This window comes from Papaver somniferum, chromosome 1, assembly GCF_003573695.1.
Source record: "Papaver somniferum cultivar HN1 chromosome 1, ASM357369v1, whole genome shotgun sequence".
Lineage (NCBI taxonomy): Eukaryota > Viridiplantae > Streptophyta > Magnoliopsida > Ranunculales > Papaveraceae > Papaver > Papaver somniferum.
In genome coordinates this window covers 23,321,608-23,346,267 of record NC_039358.1, presented here as the reverse complement: position 1 = coordinate 23,346,267, position 24,660 = coordinate 23,321,608, and the positions used below count along the sequence as shown (strand labels likewise).

The 24,660-nt window shown below is 37.9% G+C and overlaps 1 protein-coding gene and 1 pseudogene across 1 annotated transcript; one reads left to right on the top strand and one right to left on the bottom strand.

Annotated features, from left to right (window-relative positions):
- The first annotated feature begins 13,289 nt into the window (after positions 1-13,289).
- Positions 13,290-14,936, top strand: LOC113281302 (annotated as a pseudogene).
- Positions 14,937-14,945: 9 nt separating this feature from the next.
- LOC113281312 (transcription repressor OFP5) lies at positions 14,946-16,677 on the bottom strand. The gene has a single exon (XM_026530023.1). The coding sequence runs from the start codon at positions 16,444-16,446 to the stop codon at positions 15,100-15,102; it is 1,347 nt and encodes a 448-aa protein (XP_026385808.1). The 5' UTR covers positions 16,447-16,677; the 3' UTR covers positions 14,946-15,099.
- Positions 16,678-24,660: the final 7,983 nt, after the last annotated feature.

Sequence of the window (24,660 nt, the reverse complement as noted above, 5' to 3'; positions counted from 1 at the left end):
ATATATATATATATATATTATAAGGGACAATGGTGTTTTCCTACATCGACGTCTCTTTATAGTTTGGACACATAAAGGACGGTCCAGATCGAGCAACTAATGTATTTTGGAATATACAATTTAGGTACTTAAAGGACGGTTACGATGGTGTTTTATTCTTTGATTTAATGTGAATATTAACAAATAAATTTTCTTCTCTCTATTAATGATGGATCCCTAAATATCATCTTCAAGAGTTAATATTCAAAGACAATGCTACAACCATTACAGATACAGATCAAACTTTACATAAGGCCCTAAAAAGAAAACCATTAGGGTAATTAGTTTTTACGTTTTTTAACTCAGAATTTCTAAATTCCAAGATGGAAATAAGAAAACCATTAACGTGTAGCGTACCTGTTACGGTTCCTAGGTATGAGCTGTGATGACATCGGTTATAATTGGATCTAAAACTGAAGACAATTTATCACAGCGCTTTTGTTGGAAATTTATGGAGACAACTTTTTAATTTTATTTTTGAAGCAATCAATCTAGGAGACATGTAGTTGAAGCTATGTTTTCTTCTTCTTCTTTTTGTTTGTTCATGTTATAATTTAAGTTATCATTTCTTCTTCTTCTAATTGAATCTCAGGTATGAATCTTTATCTCATTTAACTTACTTACTTTAAAGGTTTTTTGAAAAAGTCTCAGTTATTTCTTTTCGCCTAATTTTGACTTTATTATTTTGGGTTATACTCCGATTAGGATTTTTATTTATTTAGATGCATAAATATGGTTATAGTGGTTGCTTTGATTTTTTTTTTGTTATTGGTGTATTACATAATTAAGCTTCTTTTTTTGTTTTATGTTGTAGTCGCTATGCTTCTGATAACCGCTTGGTGGGTTCCTGTTCACGATGCTGGAGCACGCGAGATGGCTATTACAGCAACTGATTGTCCTGGAAGAATTCAGGCATAAAATATTTAATATAATATGCTTATTTTTTTCTAATAGATAACGCGTTGCTAACATATGAGAACCTGATTAAGGGAATCATCTTAATTCTTAGAACTTGTTTGTTTGCAGCTGACTCGGCGTCTGAATCTGAGTCAACCCCTGACTCGGACCGAGTCAGCAGTCAGACCGTTTGTTTTCCATTTTGAGTCAGATCTGACTCGACCTCTGACTCAGACATAACCCCTGACTCGGACTCATTTGAGTCAGGTAACAAAATACCCCTGACTCATGGGACCAAACCACTGACTCACTTATTTCCGAGTCAGATGAGTCAGATCTGACTCAAAACAAACATATCGACTCAGATCCAGATGAGTCAGGTGATTTCACTCAGATCCAGATGATTCAGATCCAGACGACTCAGATGAGTCAGGAGTAAACAAACATGGTGTTAGTCTTCATATTATCACGAGGACATTTTTCAAGCATAAAATTCTTTAGTGATAATTTTCCATGCGATTAAAATCCGTCTTTCGCATTTCTTAACCCGAAGGAGTTATGTATAGTATTTACGCACTTTTATTACCATTTATCATGGGCTAACGGATGATGTTGGTCGACAACATTTAATATCTCAATATGTTGATGTTGGTCGACGACATATAATATCTCAAAATGTAATCGGTTTTTGAGTGTGAATTTTGGCTAGCAAACGTACCTGATTCAGGTGTAGCTTTTCTGGAAGGAAGAGTGAAACTGTCTAATGCGACTGCTTGGTTTCGGGTACTTTCTTTCACTACTCAATTCAAAATACATGTATTATGGTGTAGAGTGTGTTACTGTGTCTTAAGCAGGAGCTAATATTGCGGTCTAGAATTATTTATCAGCTTGCACTAATGTATTTGTGTATGGGTGCGGAATTGACAAAGTAAATTGGAGTATTGGTGGTAGTGGTTCCAAGTATGATAGACTCGGCTAGGTGGATAATTCTCCACCCACCAGTTAAAAATTCCAAATTGAGGTTTTAAATGGTTATGTATATGACTTGGTTCCTGACTCAACTCCAGACTACTCCACCTTTTATGAGGAATGGAAACAATGGTTCGGGGTGATTGAGATGGCTGGTATTTACTAAATTGATACTTGAAATTAAGCATTAAACGACTAAGTAAGTTACATATACCATCTCAAATCGTATCTATTGTACTGAAAATACTTCTCGTAGGACCACCATTTTAATTAGCTTTAATAGTTTTCAAGTTTAACCACATTCGTAGCTTTGTTCGCATCGCAGTCAAACATTTAGTTATTGCTTGGACACATCTCCTTTAAGCACGACATCATTGGCATAATTGTAGTGCGTCTAACTCAGGTGGGAAAGTTGCATGTTTGACTCATGTTTGCAGGAGACATATAAATGGATTAATATCTTTGACATGACAGCTGCAACGAAAGCTTTAGATTATCCTACCTGATGGACATATTAGCAAAAAGTGGAGAACTATATTGCATGAGGCATATAAATGGATACGGTCGCCGCGGAAACCCGATGAAGATATAGCAGAAACTAGCTTGGTTACTATATTACATTTTTAATGCTTTTTGCAGGGCATCCAAATGTAAGAACGGGAAAATGTGTCAAAGAAAATGTTGGTTTGAATGTTAAAGCTGATTTCGGGATTTGCTTGAGAAAATTGGATTTCTATACCATGAAAAATCAATAACACACCCGGCTAATAACCGTATTTCAACGACTAGCTAGCCAAAACCCGCGCCATTCTGCCAGGGTTCTCCATACCTTATTGCATGATTAGATACTTTTTATCAAGTGCAACCTCTTTATCAAGGTCGCACCAGAATGAGATTTTTGAAATGGAATGTGATTAGTAAGATAATGGTTCAAAGTCGATATCCCGCTTTTAACATACGACAAATTGCTTCTTTGTAATTGTAAATTACACTTAGTATTCTGTGTATATGGCAATGACTCTTTGTATTGTCATTTGACTCATTTATGTTCTATACTTTCCTTGAGTTCTTCTAAGCTAGTTATAGATTCAGAATATGTATTGATGGTCAATTTGGAGATGGCGATGTTGATTTTTGAAGCTTCTTCAAAAAGCATTGTGGAGCTCAATTATTTTATTTGCTTAGATTATATTCATGGGCTACCGAGATATCCGCAATTATTTTTCCCCATAGAAAATTGTAGCAAAATGCGTGCGGAAATGATATCATGAAATATACTCAATAACGTTTCGATGCTTATTTCGACTCGAATCAGTAGATAAAGTTGTTGAATATTCATCTCTCTTAAGTCCTATCAAAATCAACAGTTAATGTTCAATGATACAAACCAAGAGTAAGGGTTAAAATTAAAAGTTACCAAAAAAAAGCCATTACAACCTATCGTATGTGGTTATCACAATTGGCATATGTAGCTCAGTGATATTTTTATAGCTCGACGATGTCAGAAATGAAGCTCAAAGATGAACCTAACAAATCCACAAATATTTCTAAACCTTACGATGTAGGAAATGACTACCAAACTTATTCAATTTCTAAACCTTGTAAACCTAAAAAATTCAGATGATTAACCACTTCAATTAAATGTCATTCTAATTACATTGAACAATTTGAATATAATTAATTCAAATAGAACATTGAAAAATTCGAATATGACTAAACTCGAACAGTTAAAGAAACTGGTAACCCGCAGTACTGAGAACAAACCACATCCCGTGCCATTACGGTACGGGTCATACCCTAGTATATATATAAAGGATATTGTTCCATGTAACCCCTATTATTCTAATGAACGGAAACTACTATCCGCCTCTTTGCTTTCCCTACATTTCCACTACAATAGTTTCGGATTTGTAAGGTATTATTCGATTTCTGTATCCAAAGTGTAATAAAAAGATTGTAATAAACCCTAAAACTTTTTTTTTATAAGAAAAGGAGTCAGAGCGTCTAGAAAGACAGCCCACTCGTGGTTACATCCAAGGTATTGCCGGTGCTAGCTCTAGCAACAGGGTTATCCCTCAAAATAAAGTTAACGTTATTACAGTAATCCTCATCATAAGTGTTTATGGGATTTTGCAAAGCATACATGATAGTATGTAAGTTCGTTCCTCTCCAAGTAGAATCAGTAAAGAGAGAAGACTGTATGGCCAGTCTGGCTAGGTTGATGGCCACATAGTTTTGTTGTGTAGTAACTTTGGAGAGATTTCCTTGTACAAAATCGACTGGATCATTGTTGTTGTTGTTGCCTTGTTGTTGATTACTCTTTCCTTTGAACCTTTGTTGAAGTTACCCTTGGTAATTTGTTTTTATGACTTGGATAGTGTCTTCAGACTCAGCAGTAAAGTTGATGTTAGATTGTTGCATGGTTTTTTCCCAGGTCAGTGCTAGTTTAGCTCCTCGACTTGATCTGTCTAATCTGCTGGTTCCAGTGGTAAAGTCCTTGAAGTTTCTGGTTCCCAAGCATTGACCTGTTAAGGACACAACAACAAGGGAGTAGTTAATATAAGGCTGAGCATCACTAATAGCCTGGTACATATCATCTGGATCAATGTGCATGCTAATAGTGATTCCAAATTTATCAGTTGTGTGTCTTTGTTGGCTGTAGTTCTTAGGAGGAGAATTAGAGCTGTTAGACTGATAGTAAAGATTATTGATAATATGCACTGGCTTATGATGAACTCTTGAGTGACGGCATAAGTTCTGAGTTATTTCTTTAGCAGTAACAGAGGAAATAGGAGAGATTTTCCTAAAGACCCAGTCACATCTGGCTTTCCAGATGAACCAGCAGATAGTGGCATAAGTTTCATTCCAGCTGGCATTAACATTATCAGCCTGGAACCAGTTGTTGAGCCACTTATTAAAGGAGTTTAAGGAGGAGAAGAGATTATGATGAGCTCCAAAAAGATGCCTCCAAACTTCAGAAGCAGCAGGGCAGGATAATAGGACATGTGTTATATCTTCAGCTCCATTCTTGCAGTAAGTGCAAATTGGATCAATGTAGCTCAGTATGCTAGATGTCTTAGCATTAGTTGGGAGAATGCCATAGACACATTTCCATATGAATATATGTATAGCAGGATTAGTATCAAGTCTCCAGATTTGATTCCAAGGGGCTATTTGAGTATCCTTAGCATATTTATCTTGTATCTTTTTATCATAGAGAGACTTGACAGAGAACTTGTTGTTAGAGGTTTGAGACCATCTGATCTCATCATGCTCACTTGGGAAGTGGGGTGTTTGAAGAATAAGATTTTGGATATCAGGTGTGAACCATTGGTTTAAGATGTTGGTGTCCCATTCCCCATAGGTGTGGAATAGTTGGTTAACTGTTATGAGATTTTCTGGGCAGAGGATAGGTTTTTGAAGTCTTCCAGAGTTATTGGGAATCCATCTGTCATCCCATATGTGGATTTGCATTCTATTGCCAACCTTCCAAATGTAGAACTTTTGGATTAGAGCTATTCCTTCCAAAATTCCTTTCCAGATCCAAGAGTCAGTGTTCTTTGGTTTTGTGTCCAATCTTATAACTTTAGTGTTGGGGTAATGAGAGGCCTTCATAGTGCTGCTCCATAATGAATATGGTTCTGAGATTAGTCTCCAGGCAATCTTTGTGAGCATAACCATGTTGAAGAGTTCCATATTTTTGAATCCCAGACCACCCAATTCTTTAGGTTTATTTACTGCTTCCCAAGCAAAATAGTAGACTCCTTTGGATTTGTCTTGTTCTTTGTTCCAGAAGAAGTCTCTTTGAATGGCATTGATCTCATTGCAAGTAGTTTTTGGGATTTTGAAACAGTTCATCTGGTAGATACTAGACGTGGAAGTCACTGATTGGATCATTGTCATTTTCCCAGCAGTTGAGAGATTTGTCTTCCATCCAGCAAATCTGAACTTGAGTTTGTCAACACAAGGCTTGAAGGCTTGTATCTTGCTCTTAGTTATGAAAAGAAGGGATCCCAGATATTTTTCTGCTGTGTTAATTATTTGAACTTTCATAGTATTACTGATACTGTCAGATAAATCAGGAGCAGTGTTCTTGCTGAAGAAGATGCCAAATTTTGAGAAATTAATTAGCTGGCCTGAAGATTGACCAAATTCTTTAAAGATCTGTATAAGATTATTGCATTCCTGTTAATTAGCTTTGCAGAATATCATGCAGTCATCAGCAAAGAGAAGGTGGTTGATTGCTGGAGCATCCTTGCATATTTTGATTACATGGATTTGTTGTTGGGTTTTAGCACGAGTCAGGTATTTGGAGAGGGATTCCATGCATAATAGAAAAATATAAGGGGATAGGGGATCCCCTTTTCTTAGGCCTCTAGATGGTTTGAAAAACTTCCCTGGAGATCCATTAACAAGAACAACCATGCTTGTGGTGGAAATGCATTGGTGTATTAGATTGCACCACTGAGAGTTGAATCCCATTTGGGACAGAACTTGAAGGAGAAAATCCCAGTTGACTCTGTCAAAGGCTTTTCCATGTCTATTTTTATGCCCATTGTGCCATTACTCCCTTTTTCCCTCTTCTGGTATTCATGTGGTGGATAATTTCATGGGCTATGGCTATGTTGTCAGATATTTGCCTTCCATGTATGAAGGAAGATTGAAATGGGGATATGAATTTAGGTAACAGGGGTTTTAGTCTTTGAGAAATGAGTTTATATATGATTTTGTAGGTGGTGTTGCACAGAGAGATGGGTCTGAATTGAGCTGGAGTGGTAGGTTTATCAGTTTTGAGAATGAGAGATATGAAAGTGGAGTTCATTTCTTTGAGGATATGTCCAGAGGTAAAGAAATTTTGAACCATGTGATGATGTATTCTCCCACAATATCCCAGTTGGCTTGAAAAAAATTTGGAGGGAACCCATTGGGTCCTGGGGCTTTGTCTCCAGCCATGCTAAGGAGAATGTTTTTAATTTCCAGAGGTTCAGGGGTTCTGAGAAGATTCTGATTATCTTGTAAAGTAATGGTAGTGGGGATAAGCTTTATAATGAAGGGATTGATGGTTATGGTTTCAACAGTAGCCATATTAGCAAAGTGATTAGTGAAGGTCTTGGTGATTTCAACATTGTATTGGATCCAGGTGCCATCTTATTTTTGTATGGAGTCAATCTTGTTCCTTATGTATCTTTTCTTAGCAGCAATGTGGAAGTATCCAATGTTTCTATACCCTAGCTTGATGTGTTGATCTCTGCTTTTAGTCTTCCAGAAAGATTCTTGTACATGATGCCAGTGTTCCACTTGAAGTCTTGCTTTTTTAAGGTCTTCCACTCTGGATGAGGTAAATTGATGTTTGGTTATCCAGTCCAGATGTTGTATGCATTCTTCTAAATTGGTCTTGATATTTCCATAAACTTCTTTGTTCCACTGCTTCAGTCTGACTTTTATATCTCTAAGTTTCATGGTTATTTTAATGGCTAGAGATCCTTTATGAAATGTCTTCCAGCATTCAGCTATAATACTCTTGCAGTCTTCATGGTTGAGCCAGGGGCCAAATAATTTGAAGGGTATTTGACCTAGTTTCCAACTGGGATTGGTATTGAGGATGATTGGGTTGTGATCAGAACCTATGGCAGTGAGGTTTGAAATAGTGGTGTTGGGTTGAATATATAACCAAGATTCATTAGCTAGACCTCTGTCTAATCTTTGCTCAGTGAGATGAGGACCAGTTCTTTTGTTAGTCCATGTGAAAGGGCATTCGGTAAAGCTCAAATCAGAGAGATGAGCTTATTAAATCTTGCTCAATAATATATTAGCTTCAACTTGATTAATAGGATGTTGGCTGATTTTCTCATGTTCATGAAGCACAAAGTTACAGTCACCCATGATCAACCAAGGTAGAGAGTTAGTAGCAGAGGTATTTTCAATCATATTCCAAGAGTGTAACTTATCATTAGTAGTAAAGGGACTTTCATAGTAGCCAGTAAAAAGCCAAGGTTCTCCATGCAAGGGTTTAATGGTGGCATTAATGTGATGGTCAGAGAAATCCTCAATTGTGATATCTAAGTTGGTTTTCCAGGCAAGAACTAGACCTCCAGAAGTTTTGGCTTTGCCCTTTGGTTCAACAAACCAGAAATTAGTGACTCCTATATTTCCTAGGATTTTCTTAAGATTTCTAGATTGTTGTTTAGTCTCAGAGAGGAAGATGATCTCAGGGTTATGTTTATTTAGTATGTTGTCTAGGTATCTAATAGTATCTGCTTGTCCTAAGCCCTGGCAGTTCCAAGCTATGATCGAGTAGAATTTCCAAAAATAGGATATGAGAAAATGATGATTTTGTATCCTAGGATTAAATGCAGTTTCCTAGTATTGTAATCGACGTTAATCCATAAATCAATTTTCATAAACAGGATGATATATATGGTAATTTTGGACATAAGTTTGTTGTGAGTTACCTGGTTGATGTTAATTGGATTAGGTCCCTCCAGATTACTAGTAGTAGTGTTCGACAGTTGTTCCTCATCCATTGGTGTATGTTGGTTGTTGCTCCTCTTAGCTGATTGGTGCCCATTCCACTGCATAGCTTGATACTCAGATTGGCTGGATAGGTTGTACAATTTACGCTTAGGATCAACCAGCTGAGGGTGTTGTTCGGCATCAACAGCTTTTAGTTTCAACTCACTTCGTCTCCTCTCCCATAAAAGTTTTTTCTGGTTGTTATGGTCTTCCATCATCTGTTTTTGTATATCAGCTAAAGTAGGAAGGTTTTGGAGCACATTACTTGGAGAAATGATAGTGTTTGGTTGTTGAAAGTTGGTATTGGTTTTAGGGTAAATGGTTGTGGGATCCATAGTTTCCTCTAATTCAGGGGAAATGGGTACTGTAATGTAACTCTTTCTTGCTGCATCCTTGATGGTGTTTTTCTTTTTCTTCTGAGATTCTTGTTTCTGTAATTCTCCACCAGTTTCTTATGTCTTTTTTGACATGCAATGGTTTCAGGGTTGGTAGTGGGGATGACTCCAGTGATTGGGTTATCTAGACCAGCTTGAAATATTAGATGTTGTGGCGATCCATCTAGTTCTTCATAATGGTTTCTAAGAAGAGTCTTCTGTTGAGATTCCCTCATCTTAAAAACAAATTCTTCCACTCCAGCTTTATCAGTGTAGTAGGGGATTGTGGGTGGTTTTTTGGGGCTAGTTGGTGGAGTGATAGTTTTGTTGGAGGACGTTGGAGTGGTGGGTGTTGATGGAAACTTGTTTATGGAGGTGGATGTATACTGTTTGACTGGAGTTTTCTGAGTTTTTTCTTCTTCTTCAATGCACAGTAGACCAGGGTGATCAAGAATTCTGCAGACTTTACAGAAAGCGATACCATTTAGAGCATATGCTAATTCAAGCCAGTGAGAGGTGTTATCATCCTCATATGCATCAATGCCATATTTTAGAGCTTTAGTAACATTTATAGTGATCCGGACTTCAAGATTTTTCTCAGCATCGTCTCTTTCATAAGCTTTCTTAGATGCTTGGTAGATTCCGGCTGGTCCAATTAGATTGCTTATGTCTGAAATGATGTGAGTTGGAATTCGCTTGACCAGTGCCCAGATGCAGACTTTGTAGAAATTAGCTTCATCAATGTAGTCTGGTCTTGAATATGGCACTTCAGTGAGAACTATGAGCTTTTCAAATATTCCTCTTGTTCCCCCTTTCCTGAAAACCTTGTAGTCTTCAATACTAGTCAGCCTGATTTGGTAGTAGTTTCTTCTTTTCTTCCAGGGGGAAACTTCAGCAATCCTGTGTAATTCCCAGTTGTTGTTGATGAATCTTGTTATTTCTCTTGTTTCATAAGAGATTTTGCTGCAATATCTTCCAATGAAAACCCATTTCCAATCTATCTTCTTCTTAGGTAGGATATTAGCTTGGTTGACAAAAACTTTTGGGAATAGGTCTTCTGGGATAGTTAGTGATGAGTTCATTTGTTTCACAAGGTTGTCTATATTTTCTGAATTTTTCGTTCCTGAAGAAGATGCCATGAAAGTATGGAAGTTGGTTTTAGTGTGGAGGTGTTTGTGGAGGAGGTGTATATGAAAGGAGGTTTCAATTTTGGGGGGAGAGGTTGTATTATTCTGATACACTTTAATTTGAAATTTGAATTGTTGGGTGGCAATCTTCAGATAGTACAAGTTGTGTTTTACTTTGGAGTGGAACAAAATGTAGAGGAAGGTGCCAAAAAATACTAGTGCTATAAGATATATACCAAGCATAAGTCCATGGTTTCCAGCTAATAGGGTCTTTATCAGAGTTGATGTTGATGTTAATGTTTCTCTGGACTACTAGTAATCTGAAGGAGTATAGCCTACAAAAATAAGCAACACCAATACAATTTCCACTATACAGAGGATAGAAGAGAGAAATATGATAAATTTTTTGAGTTGTACTTAATAAGTTCTTTTTGGTCAAAATTTGAACTTGAAAAGTCTTGGGTTTTGAGCTCCATGTGATGGGTGTGAACTGTATGCGGTGATAGTGATGTATGTTTTGCATTCTGGTTATGGACAACATTGAATACCAGCTGGGTTGGTTTGTGCGTGGGTGGTTATGACAGTGCTTGCATTTCGTAGTCCATGTGATGAAGATGTACTTTGTGTGATGGTTGTGAATGAAGATGTGTATCCTAGAAACAGTAAAGCTATCGTACCAGGTTAAGAAGTTTGCAAGAAGAGTGTTATAGAATCTAAAGTAATTTAAATCTCTCTTGGTTTTGGACTGCAGTGTGACAGCGACTTGAGAGTCGAGGCCTTTTACCTGTTTTTGAATAATAGCTAGGATGAAGACATACATGGTACATGTGCATTTACAAACCTTGTTCTCTATCTCACAGTTTGTCCTTCCTTTGAACTTGTTGACTGTGATACTGGAGCTTGGAGGTTGTAAGAGGATCCAAAGCCACGCACGATTACCAGCTGAGCACATGGGCTTGATCAGGATGCTAAACGTTTTCTCCTCTATGTGATAGAAAGTTAATGGGCTTCCATTTGCTACTGTAATCCCTTCTTTACCGAATAGAATGGAGAGCGGTTGTGGGTCGGCATATGGATTCAACTTCGGATCAAGGGTAGCCCGCATTGGGGGTCTGCTAGCCAAAAAGCTGCCAAGTGTTTGTTGTCGCCTCTGAACGGCCAATGAGTTGGGAAAGCGTTCAATAGGTCTTTGCATGCACTTAGTAGGCTTGTGCCTCCTTGTAATCTCGACTAACTGATATCGAAGATGTAATTTGGATGGTTGAGATGCGTTGATTGTTGGTCTTCTCATCCATAAGGCCTGATGGGGAAAGATTAGTTCTAATTTCCAATTCAGTAACTTTGTAACTTCCACTTTCCCTCTCTGCAATTTCCAATTAATGCTCCGAAAATTGAAGCTATGACTAAGCAAGACAAAATTGCGTATCTGAATCAGAACGATCTCCCAGCCATGTCTTCGAATCGGGATACCCGGGTTGCACCAGAGAAAAGGAGGGCCAAGGTGAATGTGCAAGAGAAACAGGTATTGATTTTGGATACTCATGTAAGAATTTCTGGTTTTTAGGTGTTGATAGTGGATTTTATAGTTGTAATTTGTTTTATGGGTACATGTTATGATGGTATTGATTGGGATTTTCCCATTTTTCCAATTTGGCAGGTAGTAGATATAAGCAGTAGCATCAGTGAGGTTCCAAATCCCAGCATGCATGAAGGTGCAGAGAGTTTTGGAGGAAGTAAGAAAAGGAGAGTTGTTATGCATGACAGATCCAGTGAATATGTGTTGGATCCTCAGCTTCCACAACTCTAGGGAGAAAAAGAAGGATGTGTGGTGTATGCCGTTCACCCTGACAAGGGTCAGTTTGTGATCAATGAGGGTGTGGTGCTTGTAGGGGATGAGCAGGTGGTTTGTGGTGGTGCAAGACATGGATTTTACACTGCACCAGTTCCTGTTTTGAGCAAGGCCAAGATTCGGGAGAATGATTTCCTTGGTTTCCCCAATGACGTGGTAGTCTTCCCCAATATCTTTCTTTTGGCACCAGAGATGCAGCAGATGGCAAAGGTTGTTTATGATATTTCCTTCTTCGGCCCAGGTGAGATAACTGCCTCTAATGATGTTCCTGATGAAGTGGTTATGCCTGTGTCTACTCCCAGGGGTAACTATTCTGTGCCAAGGCGGAGGACTACACCAGAGGGGGATGATGTTGACAAGAAGGCTGCACTAGAAGCTTGACTTGATATCAGCCATCCCCTTCAAGATGGTGAAGTAAGATATCCTGTAAATGTGTTGTCTCTGTTTCTTGCATATGGTTTCCATGGATAGACAATTAGGATTAATAGTATGGATTATGGGTTTGATGTTGGTTGGTTTAAAGATAATGTTGACAATGTTGATTAATCTAATGGTTATGTAGTTCTGGTTTATTGAATTGTTCTTGGTTGAGTAGTTGTTGTGTGTAATTTTTGTTTTGAGCTTGACATAGTGACTAAATAATTTAGCAGGGGGAGTTTGGAAGAGGGTTTTCATGAAGGGTTGAGACTGATCTATGGGGTTAATAGTCTTATCAGGTTTTTCATAAGGACTATTCCAACTGGTATTAAAGGCAAAATTGCTATCATAGAAATAGATTAACATAGGAGTATTGTAATGTAAGACAGCATTGAAATTTCTTACCAGATACACAAAGAGGTAGCTGAGAAGTAGAATTGCCAGCAAACATAATCCAGGAATCATATGGCTCTTTAGAATCAAATAGGTAGAATCTTAAGTGGTTTATTTTCTTCCAAATCAACTGACTACCAAATAAGTTCTGAATGTAGATGTTCTGTATATTTGTGGGATTATTATTGAAAATTTCAAAGGAGTTGTTGAGCAGGGTAGACTTGGGATCTTTCATAATTTGCAGAACATGTAAGTCGGATTTCCTCCCAGGGAAAGCTAAGGAATTGGTATTGAGAGTGATGGGTGTCTTGTTTGTGATTTCTGTGTATCTCAAGACCTCATAATGTTCAAGACTTATTGTGATTTTTGTGATTTTAGTGATTGGGTTGAGGTAGAAAAGTGTTTGGAAATCAATTCTCAAAGTTAGCTTGCCCATTTCAGGGATTTCCTTGGTGATTGTATACTTGCAGGTAGTAGAATTGTGATTGTGATCAATGTACTTGCATTGACAGGTGAGAATTTGTGATTTGAGATTCATTTGAAATTTCCGGCTAGCACATCCGATGAGCTCCGGCCAAAAAGAACCGTTGGAGGAAGAAGACAGAGAAAAACAGGGGGAAACTAGTCGGAGATCGGAGAGTAATCAGGCAAGGAGAGAGGAGAGAAGGCAGAGCTCATTCTGTTACTTAGAGACATAACAAGGAGATTATGCTAATAATGGCGTTTTCTACATCTCAGCCTTCAATAATTTCCGTCACAGAGCTAGCAAATTCTCTGTCTGAAATCAGCCAAGCTCACGCGCACATGCACAAAACTGGTCTCTTTCATGACTCTTATGCAGCTAGTCGTTTAATTTCTTTCTCGACACTTTCGACCTCCATTTCTGACCCTAAAACGTTAACTCATGCTTCCTCTGTATTCAGTAGAATTCCTAACCGGCTAACCCTAGTTCTTATCTGTGGAACATTCGGTCTTATGCTAACAGTTCTAACCCTGAAGAATCACTTCTTCTTTTTCATCAAATGCTTTATGATTCATTCTACCCTGATAAGTTTACTTACACTTTTGCTCTTAAAGCTTGCTCTTTTCTACTTGGTATTGAAGAAGGACGACAAATTCATGGTCAAATTCTTTAAACTGGAAATGGGTTTGATTGTTACATTCAGAATTCCTTGATTAATCTTTATGCCAGAACTGGGTATTTCCACAATGCATACCTTTTGCTCGATAGAATGATTCAAAAGGATGTGATTTCGTGGAATGGAATATTAAGTGCTTATACAGAAAGAGGTTTAATGGAGAATGCCCGGAACCTGTTTGAAGAAATGCCCGAGAAGAATGTTGAATCTTGGAATTTTGATGATTTCTGGGTATGTGGGTGTTGAGTTGGTTGAAGAAGCGAGAATTCTCTTTGATGAAATGCCATTGAAAGATGTTGTTTCTTGGAACGTTTTGATTACAGGATATGCACATTCAAATCAAGTCGGACAAGTTTTGAAGCTTTTTGAAGATATGCAATTTGCAAATGTGAAACCAGATAATTACACACTTGTAAATGTGTTGTCTGCTTGCGCCCAAGTTGGAGCTTTGAAGCAAGGCCAATGGATTCATGCTTATGCTGATAAAAACGGCATCAACCTTCATGGATTCTTAGCTACTGCTTTCGTTAATATGTATTCAAAATGTGGGTGCATAGATAAGGCTTTAAGAGTGTTTAATGATAATACTAAAGAAAGAGATATTAGTACATGGAATTCGGTAATCGCGGGTTTAAGCATTCATGGATATGGTAAAGAGGCAGTAGAGAAGTTCTCTGAAATGATGAATGATGGATGTAAACCAAATGAAATCACATTTGTTAGTGTTCTCTCTGCTTGCAGCCGTTCTGGTCTATTCGAAGAAGGGTGTCGGATTTACGAACTCATGGTTCGTGTTCATGGACTTGAACCATCTATTGAACACTATGGTTGCATACTCGATTTACTAGGTCGGGCTGGTCATCTAAAGGAGGCCCTGAAGCTTGTTCAGACGATGCCTTTAAAGGAAGAATCTGTAGGTGTTTGGGAGTCGTTATTGAGTGCTTGTAGAACCCATGGCAATGTTGAATTAGCAGAGATTATAGCAGAGAAGATCTTAAAATTAAATCCGATGGATAGTTATAGTTATGTTCAATTATCAAATATATATGCAGCTAAGGAGAGGTGGGGTGATGTTAGGGAAGTGTGGAGGAAAATGCGAATACAGAAAGTAAGAAAAGAACCAGGTGGTAGTATGATAGAGGTAGATGGAGTAGTTCATGAGTTCTTGGCTGGGGACGGGTTGCATGCTTAAAAATCAGCTAATAGATTGACGAGATGAAGTCATAGATGACCTAATTCCACAAGGTATTTCATTGCTCATGTTAAAGTAGTTTATGTACTATAACATGCTTGCTTACCAACAAATTACATTAACGCAAGCATCTCATCGTTAGCTTGCTTGTATTATTAATATATACACTGGAGCTCACAACTCACTATGATTAATCTGAATATATATGGTTAGTGACTTCTAATTCAGGACTTAATTGAGGTAGATTCAGATCGAACCATACCTGCTTGAAAACATTGATGATCACACCATGGTATTCTTCAGAGTTCAACGATAAATAACAAGCCAGGAGTTCTTCAAGTTCTGCTGGCTGTCGGATTTCATTGTCTACAATCATCTCCAGCATTGAATCCCTGAAATCCTTTTGAGGATTGTATGAACACGTCACCACTGCAAAACTCTCTAGATCTTGTTTGTTTTCTAGTCTTATCCTTCGCTTCATCTTCTTCCATTTTGCCTTCTTCATGTCCTCAAGAGCTCTAATTTTACAGATTTCAATCTTTGAAGCAGTCCGTGGTGAATATGCTCTTGCTTTACTAGTCTGTTTTGTTCGTTGCGTTTGTTCTTCTCTGTTTTGATGAGTTGATTTTCTCTGCTTCTCACTTTTAGACATAATATCCTTAATCTTTGATTCTTTAGCTGCTTTTCTATCCGAACCTTCAAATTTTTCTACGTTTAGCCCTTGGATCTTAGAACTTATAGAATTCAAGTCTGTAAATTCCTCTGCTCCTTCCTCAATTCTTCTTCCTCGTCCATGTGCAGAGTTCAAAGATGAAATGTAGAGAGATTTCCTTGAACCTGAAGCCGCACAACTGCCGTACCCATTCTCAGTGTCTTCTATCATTTTAATTGGCTCTAAATCCTTGGTTTTCTTCTCTGCTTGTTCCAGTTCTGTACTAGTTGTAGTTCTTTTTGGATTCGGTTTATTCGATTCTCGGCCAGAATCAGAATACCGTTCTTGCGAACATTTCTGATCTGTTCTTCTTGATTTCCTGGCAATAACTTTTCGACCTTTTCGAACTTTGTTCCATGATGGCGTTTCTAACATAATCCCTTGTTCTTGATTTTCCTTCCTAAATTGTCTCATCTTTCTAATATCAGATACCATATTAGTGAACTTCTGATTGTCTTCTTTGGCATTTCCACAACTTCCACAATTTAACAATGGTGGTTCATTATCAGAATTATACATAGCACTTCTGTAAGTCTCGCCATCAAAACTTTCATCCACGCCGAAAGAAAGTCTCCAGAAAGCCTCGTTGTCATGGACTATACCTCCTTGATGAAGTTTTGCCGAATTGAAAAGTTCAGACTTTTCCTTTGTCTTTCCAGTTTGGGTTTTGGATTTATTGCTCAATTGCTTGAGTTTAGAAAACCAAGAAACTGGGAAAACTTGAGAGATTGTAGAAAAAGCAGGTGATGATGTAATAGTTGTAGTTGTAGATGATGGTGTTGATGATTGTGGGTTCTTTTTTCTATCCCATTTCATCTTGTTCATTTCCTCACTACAGGGTTTGGTTATGATTTTCTATAAAAGAAGAATGAAGAGATAAGATGTTGAAGTTGTTTTTGCTGGTTAAACAACTTTGAAACTGAAAGGAGGGGAAAGATGGTGGTAGCAGTTACTGAGACAGTTAGGTTAGGTTTGTTATTATGGGTGTTAGAGAGTTGTGGGGACGTGTTGTTGCTACTGGGTAATTGCTAATGGTTTCGTTCAAAAGAAAAACCCGCCTTAAATCTTGTGACCACTTTTTCCACTTTATACTATTACTCTTATAGAACCAAATCCTTTTCTTCTTTTCCTTTTTCTCTCTCTCTTTTTTTTTTCTTTTTTTTTCTTTACTTATTTGTTTTGTTTTAATAATATATATGCAACTTGTTCAACGATTTTCTACTCTTTCATCTCTACCAGAGTTCCATAGGTAGTCGGTCACGACTAACTGTATCACGGTCAATGACTATTGAATACAGTAAAGGACAGCCATTGCCAGTTATGATGAGGAGGTAAAGGTGTTTGCTTATACTCTCCGTCCCACTATAAAATGACCTACTTAGATAAATTTTTTGTCTCACTATTAGTTGACCTATCTCATTAAACAAGGGATATTTCTAAAATTATCATTTTGATTGATTACCGGTATTATAAGAAATATGTATAATTTGATATCCATGTTTATATTCGTTACGTAGGTGTTTTAAAATGCTTTTCAATGATACAAAGTTTACGAAAATCCATGGTATAGTTTGAAAGATAAATTAATTCTAAATTTTACAAATTATTGTCCATAAGGGTATAATTATAAAAAATACTTAAAAAATTCCTCCTTTCATTCCTTGTCTTAAGAATTGTGCAAACTTGAACTAGGTTATTTAATAGTGGTATGGAGGGAGTAATTACTATCTTAGCATGTTTAGTATAACTTTTACCTCAGTAAAAGTAAATGACTTTTTATTTATTTATTTTAGTATAAAAAATGACTTGTATAACATGAAAAATGCCTTGAAAATGTGCTCATTTTCACTACTTCCAACTCTTTTGACTATTGGTTATGGTATTTGCCAGGGGTGTTACTATATTTGAGCGCAAGGGGCCTTTGCCCTCATAAGTTCTCTTGTAGCCAATCTACCCAGTTTAAGTAAAACCAGATGGCAGGATGGATGTACTCGAGCAATCAAGTGAGATTTATTTTAGGGTGTATGGAGTGAGATTTATTTTAGGGTGTATGTAGTGTGTAGTTATTCCAAAAAGAATAACTACACACTAAGATGAATCCCTGACTTCCTCCTCAATGGAGTTGATGGGATGCCACTGAGCTATGCTCTTGGACCCTAAGATTTATTAAGATTGAAAAGGATGTATAGAGAGTTCTACCATAGGTAGATTAAAAGTTATAAAAAGTTTTTTTAAAAAGAAAGAAAAACAACAAACAAAACTACAAAAAAATTGAGTTCGAGTTACACATAACTATATCTGAGTGTAGTTACTCTAAAGTTAATAAAACCTAAATAAAGGTTTTTTTTAAGTTTTATAAGTGTTATTTATCACTTTTCATTTCTTTCTTTCTTCTTATCTGAGCTTTTACTAAAGCATGTGTACTTCTTGCAGTTTTCGTATGTACTTACTGCAATTCTACCTGGTTTTGATAGATATAAGGTTGGATTTTAATAAATTGGAAGATTTTTTTTAAGTGAATTTGGTTATGAATCAGTGAAATGTTTTTAAAGCATTCTTGGTGTTTTCCTTTTATTCATTGAAGTCTGATCCTGATATCAACATGAGTCGTTGGATATTTATGGTTGTTATATTCTCTGGTTAGCTTAAAAGATCCTGTAATAGGCAACGTTGACATGCAAATGCACGCGCACTTAACATTGTGGAAGATACTTGAGTACGAAAGAATAAGCTGACATAGAGCATATATGGTGGTGTAAAACTTTGGTATATAACGGGCATGGACCCATGATTTTTCGTTGGGATGGACTATCTCTCAGTTGCAAGGCGGTTGGAGGCTGCAACAATTTTTTTTCACAACGAATCTCGTAGTTAGTAGTTAATTTTGATCTACAAGTAAAAATACTAGATATATAAATAACTAAATATTTAAACGAACAAAATCAATAACAAGAAGTGACCACCGAAAAAAAATTGTATTTGACGGGAAAAAATGGGAGATAATTATATTAAAAGGAGCTATTTTTTTTTTTGCTTATGAATTAGAGTTTGTATTGAGCAGGCTAAAAATATATTTATGGGGGGGGGGGGGGGGGTGCTCGAATACTTACAACGTGATGGGATAACATATTTATTTTAAAAACATCAATGATTTTAGAAAATGAATCGATTTTAGGAAGCTTGTACTCGTTACATTTGTCAACGCGGAGGAGGCAGCCCCTAGGTGAGGATCAACTGCACGGATTCCAAACAAACAATGAGTTGACGTCTACTGGGAGAATCATTGAATCTCCTCATTCCTGCGGTAGCATTTCCTCCGGAAGATCTCTCATGAGCAAATCTTACTTTATTGAAATCCCCACCAATTACTGAAGGATAATGCCAAAACACCTTACTTCTTCAATCTCCCTCCAAAATAGCTTCACCTCATCATTATTAGAAGCACAAGGGCATACATTCCAGTAAATATCCATTCAAACGAGTTAGAGATGCTTTTACATAAAATAGTAATTGAATAAAGACCGATAAGAGGATCCAAAACTTTAAATTTTATCAGAATCTCAGAGGCAAAGAATTCCAAACAAACAAATGCATGTAGACATCAAATTTAAAGATATAATACCTTTGCTCAAAATAAAAAAATAAAAAAGTTAGAGATGTTCGTAGGTGATCAGTATCCATCTTCATGGAGGGTCATCAAGTACCAAGCAAAATATACCATTCAATAATATGGAGTATCAGCCTTGAATGAGCAACACCATCCGTTTATGTGAGATCATCTTTATACGAACTAGAAAGAAACCCGTGCTACGCATCGGGAGTGGGTGTAAATTATATCATCGGGTGTACCTGAAGCTGTAGGGTATGGATGTTGTCTCTATTCAGCTAATCGTACTATTAATTAAACTTTTTATTCAGGTTATCTGCTGACCCAACCGGAAGAACATAAACTTTTTGTAAATGAGTTAAAGCTATGAGATAATAATTTTACAATATATAAGTAAAATCATGGTCAACACATATATCAATTTAATTATATACAATTTCAGCTATTTCACATCAGCACTAACTGAATAAAAAGGTTGAACATCCACGTTGGATATAGATCCCGTTGCAGCTGCATTATGGGCTACTTCACTGTCGAGAGGTACAGCAGAAGTCTTCCAATAAGCATTAGAATCATTACCGGGAGACGCATTGTTCTCATTTATTTGTTATGAGATTTGATGTCTGACAACTATAAAGAGCAACTTTTCTCACAAACTTTGTTATCCCATTCAGGCGTTCATGTAGTGACACTGCATTTATAAAACAAAAGAGAAGTAACTTAATAGAAACATTTATAATCAAGCATAAGAAAAATAGAAGTAAGATTACCAAATCTGTTAAACATTTGATAATGCAACTAAAAAACAGAATCCTAGTTAGTAGGCAGTATCATTTGATAAAAGATCAATTCAAAATATCAATTCCAGTCAGCACACAAAAATATTAAAGAATTTTCAGTCAGCAAATCAATAATTCCAAATTACAGCTAGGTTTTAGAGGCAAGTGTTTTCAAATACTTAAAGGAGAAAAATAATGTCACAAAGAAAGATGCAGAGGTATTGCGTGAATTTTTCTTCTTTACTCTTAAGACTAATACATCTTTTTTTTTCTTTGGAAAACTACATACCACCAATAAGAATCTTATCCATGAGTCTCGATACAGATTCCAAACACCCGTCTGATCATAAGATGCAAGTTGAAGGTGGACAGATTGTAATTTGATGATAATTACTACGCCTACGCATAGCGTATAAGTATATGATTATGTAGCGAGATCCACTTATGAGCTCTAAACTAATCCTAATCCCACGAATCATGAAATATAATACTCAACAATTAGCCACTTCCTTTATATTTAACCATAGATTATATATTAGGGGTACTGGCTTTATGTCTTCCTACCATTTCTATTTTTCCCTTTAGATTTTTCCCTTTAGATTTTTCCCTTCAGAGTTCAGAGGTTTTTTGAGAGTTGGACTGATCGCATAGTCCAATCATCAAAATCAAAGTTGGAAAGCAGAAACGAAACTGGTGTAAGACGGTCTAAGTGAGATTTAACATTGAAAATGAGATACTCAATGGAAATTCAAATAAAACTTGCAAGAAAGAAGAAGTTCTCACCAATATAAGATGGGGTTGAAATTATCTAATTTCTCCGTTGTGTGCATCATTTGGAGTTTTTTTTAGTTTACCTTCTTGATGATGTTTGAAGTCCTAACCTGAGCACGTGTTTGATGAAACTCCACCCAAAATGACATGCGCATCCTAAAGGCATGTGGATCGATAAATCCTTCGTAAGGAGGTACATCATAGATTTCCAAGAGCATTAACAAAGCAGTTACACCAAAAACAACCGATATGAGATGTTTGTATACCAATGCAATTGCAATACTATATACCAATGAATGAACTGTCACAGCAAAACCAACCAAATGAATAGCAATTTGTCAGCGAGGATCTCCCAGACTCTAGATCATTATTTTTAGGGAAATAAGAGTGTTTATAAACAAAAGTAAGATAAAGGATAATTAGATAGGAAGATAGGCTGGTGTTTAAAATAAAATCAAAATCAATCCTTGCGACTGAAAATCACAAAACTAAAACAATACACTAAAAAGGAAAACAAAAAAGAAAGGAACTGGTACCTGAAATCTGTGATTCCATCTTTGACAGTCTTGCTAGGACCACCTCTACTGCATGCAATAACTGGCTTCTCCGCTCACATTGCCTCTAAAGGAACTTCTTGGTTCAAAAAATTAAAGAGAAAACCCGTGTTGCACGGTTAATGTCAAATTAACGAAACAAAATCGAAATTAAATGCAGTTGTTGTACTTAATATTAAAAGAAAAAATTGGGACCAAAAAACATATGTACTGAAGTGATGATACAATAATACTGTGTATTAGCAATTCAGGATTATCCTAGCCAAAAGAAAAAAAAAATTCATCTAATGTTGTTGATGGTGGTTTTTAACTTAGGGTTAAAATGGTAAAACCTTGCATCTGATGTGACGTCACTCTGTAAGGAAACGGAGTCATGAGTGTTAACCTCTCCGCTGGCGTATTTATTGAGTCATTCAATATATTTACATGAAATTTATCCAGACTGGCGCATGTAGCAACCATCCCATGTTCTGTAAATTTCGGCGCCTTGCCTATATTCACTTAATATAAGTTTCTTTGAATGCTTTCTATGCTATGTTCCCCGGCTGAACCCTTAATGTTGATATGGCATGACAATTTGTGTTCACTCGCAGCAGAGTAGCACGAACAAGGATAAGGTCTTTGCATAAGGTATTCAATAACTGCTCTCTGGCTATGAACTTAAAGATTTCTGTGTCAACACAGAATTCAATCAATTAATTTTGCGCTTTTTAATCCGCCATGGATTAGTAGGTGCAAAACCTTGCCCAGAATCAGAAAACAGGGATCCACAACAACAAAGGGAGGCGTGGCCATGCCTTAGGCCAATTGGCGCCACTTGCCATTGGCCACGCCCCATCCTAAATCGGCCCTATTACCCTCGACCAATCAGGTCGCCTTAAACCCGCCACACACACATAAGTTATGGTTGGGCCCTTACTTGTCGGCCCCCACTTCCCATCGTCCAATCAGTCGCTCTAAAGCCGCCACACTTACACCAGAAGTGTAGCCACACCCATGCTTGGCCGACCCTCTTATATTAACCAATCAGGTTGCTCTAAACTTGCCACAGTGTTAAAAAGGGAAAACTGCGCCAGATGGTCACAAAGCCAATTGGCTTTCCAAAAACCGCACCAACATGCCAAACGTGCCATGTTGCGCCAATAAGTTGAGCGGCATGCCAACATGCCACTCCTCCGCACCAACATGCCATAAATAGCGCCTCATGTGCTAACCTACCTCCTGTTCGTGGTCAACGCCATGAAAAGCTTAAAGTTAGGGTTTTCTAGTTAAAAGCACGACTCTGCATTAACCAAAATCCTAATTTCCAGTTGTAGCACAAATTATGTCACTTCGACCCCACAACATGCCACGAGCCGTGTGGGACCCAGGAAGCTCTAGGGTTGGTGCCATATCATAGCCACCCACGACAATCCCTACTCATGTGGCCGTTTCCACACTATGGCCTTGCCATAGTTCCTTTGGCATAGTTATGGCGCCATTTGCACAAAAAGTATCACCATGCCGCGACCGCATGTCACACGCACTAATTAGGGTTTCGACATGCCAAACCCTAATTTGGGTAAAGTTGCTACGCCAACCAAAGCCAAATAACGTTTCCCAGAGCGTTGGGATTGATGTGGCAACAGGGCCAATGTTGTCACGCCACATGTGGGTCCCACACCGAGGTGCCAAAGTCTAGCGGCTATGGCTATGCCAGACGCTACTTCGTGCCACTGGCATGCGCTAACTATGCCAGCCACGCCGCCATGCCGCACGTGCCAAATAGAGTTGCGATGCGCCAAACCCTAATTTGGCTAAAAGTTGAAATGCCAACTGAGTCCAGTGACTCTCCTGATTAACTTAGCAACAGGGCCAACGTTGCCAGAAGCCATATTTAGGTCTAACACCAATATGCCAAAACAGCTGCCACGGCTACGCCACCGGCATTGCCGCTATGCCACGGCTCCGCCAGGAACCACTATGCCAATGGCGCCACTTCGCTATACAATAACATGCGTCCATAATCAATGGACATCCTTCCTCATGAGATACAATCTCAGCCGTCCATGTTCGTCACCGAATTGACAGACTTGTGGCAAGTTTCAGGCGACCAACTGCCTAAATCTAGTGGCCATGGCTACGCCAGGCGTCACTTGTATCACCGTGACACTGGCATGCACGAGCCATGCCAGCCATGCCACATTTCCACTGGCGTAAACCAAACACCACCGCGCCATTATCAGGCGCCAATACAAGGTAGACATAATCAACGGCTACCCTCCTTCATGAGATGCGATCTCAGCCATCGAAGTTCACCACCGAACTGACAAACCTATGGCAAGTTTTAGGCGACCAGCCAAAACGAGCCTAATAGCATTACATGCTATTTTACTGCGGTAAGTCCCTTGACTTTGACTTGCCACACGTAGCAAAGTGCTACATGTTTTCCACGAAAACACTCGAGACATCAAACATGCCACAAACTGGGGGATGCTCATTAGGGTATTGGTCTGGTGGTTTACAGCGTGCAATGTGCAATGCGCCCGTTACAAGAAAGTGTCATGAAGCAGGATAATTAGTGGTGGTAAAAAGTAACGGTGTAAACGAATTCACTTCCTTCATCATGGAAGCATAATGACTGACAGTTACACTTTACTCTATTCTTCCACCACTCAATCGTTTCCACTTCCTACGAGACCAGGGTACGTTTCAATATGACTTATATAAATAGGCTTCACTTATTTTCACCAAAGAACAAGTTTTTTGGTCGGCAACAACAAAGTATCTAGAAATCACCTGGTAGCTTTCCATTATACTTTCAGATACAAGTCATAAACAACCACACCTTCAGAATCAACTATTCTGGTCTCAACACTCTCTTCTCTTCCCTCCCTAAGACCAACCCTTCTCCTTCACTTTGTGACTGAAGCAAGCATGGAACGGCCATTTCTTGGTTTAGCCCGGGATTGTACAAATTGATCTTTCGAATCAAAAGTACTCCCATGTAGTGCATTGTTTAGGGTTTAGATTCGTTTCTCATCCACACACTCAAAATTACTAAAATCAGCAGAAACGGTTTTCACCCACAAACAATTGGCGACCATAGTGGGAGATTAATCTCTTGGTTGCAAATTCAACTCTCAATTCCATCATCTTACCAGTAAAATGCAATGCTTCGAAGCGCATCGTCCAAGAAAAGATAGATTCAGGAGAATTACGTCTGGGGACTAGAGATTCTCCGCCTTGCTGCGGATCAACATAAAGATGTTCCACAGACAATAAAGAATGACTGGGCACTTCCCACGGAAAGGAGGGCGTCACATAAAGACTCGGATTTACTCCCTGA

Coding starts and splice junctions, on each gene's coding strand:
- LOC113281312 (XM_026530023.1), bottom strand. CDS start 16,446: ATGAACAAGATGAAATGGGATAGAAAAAAGAACCCACAATCATCAACA.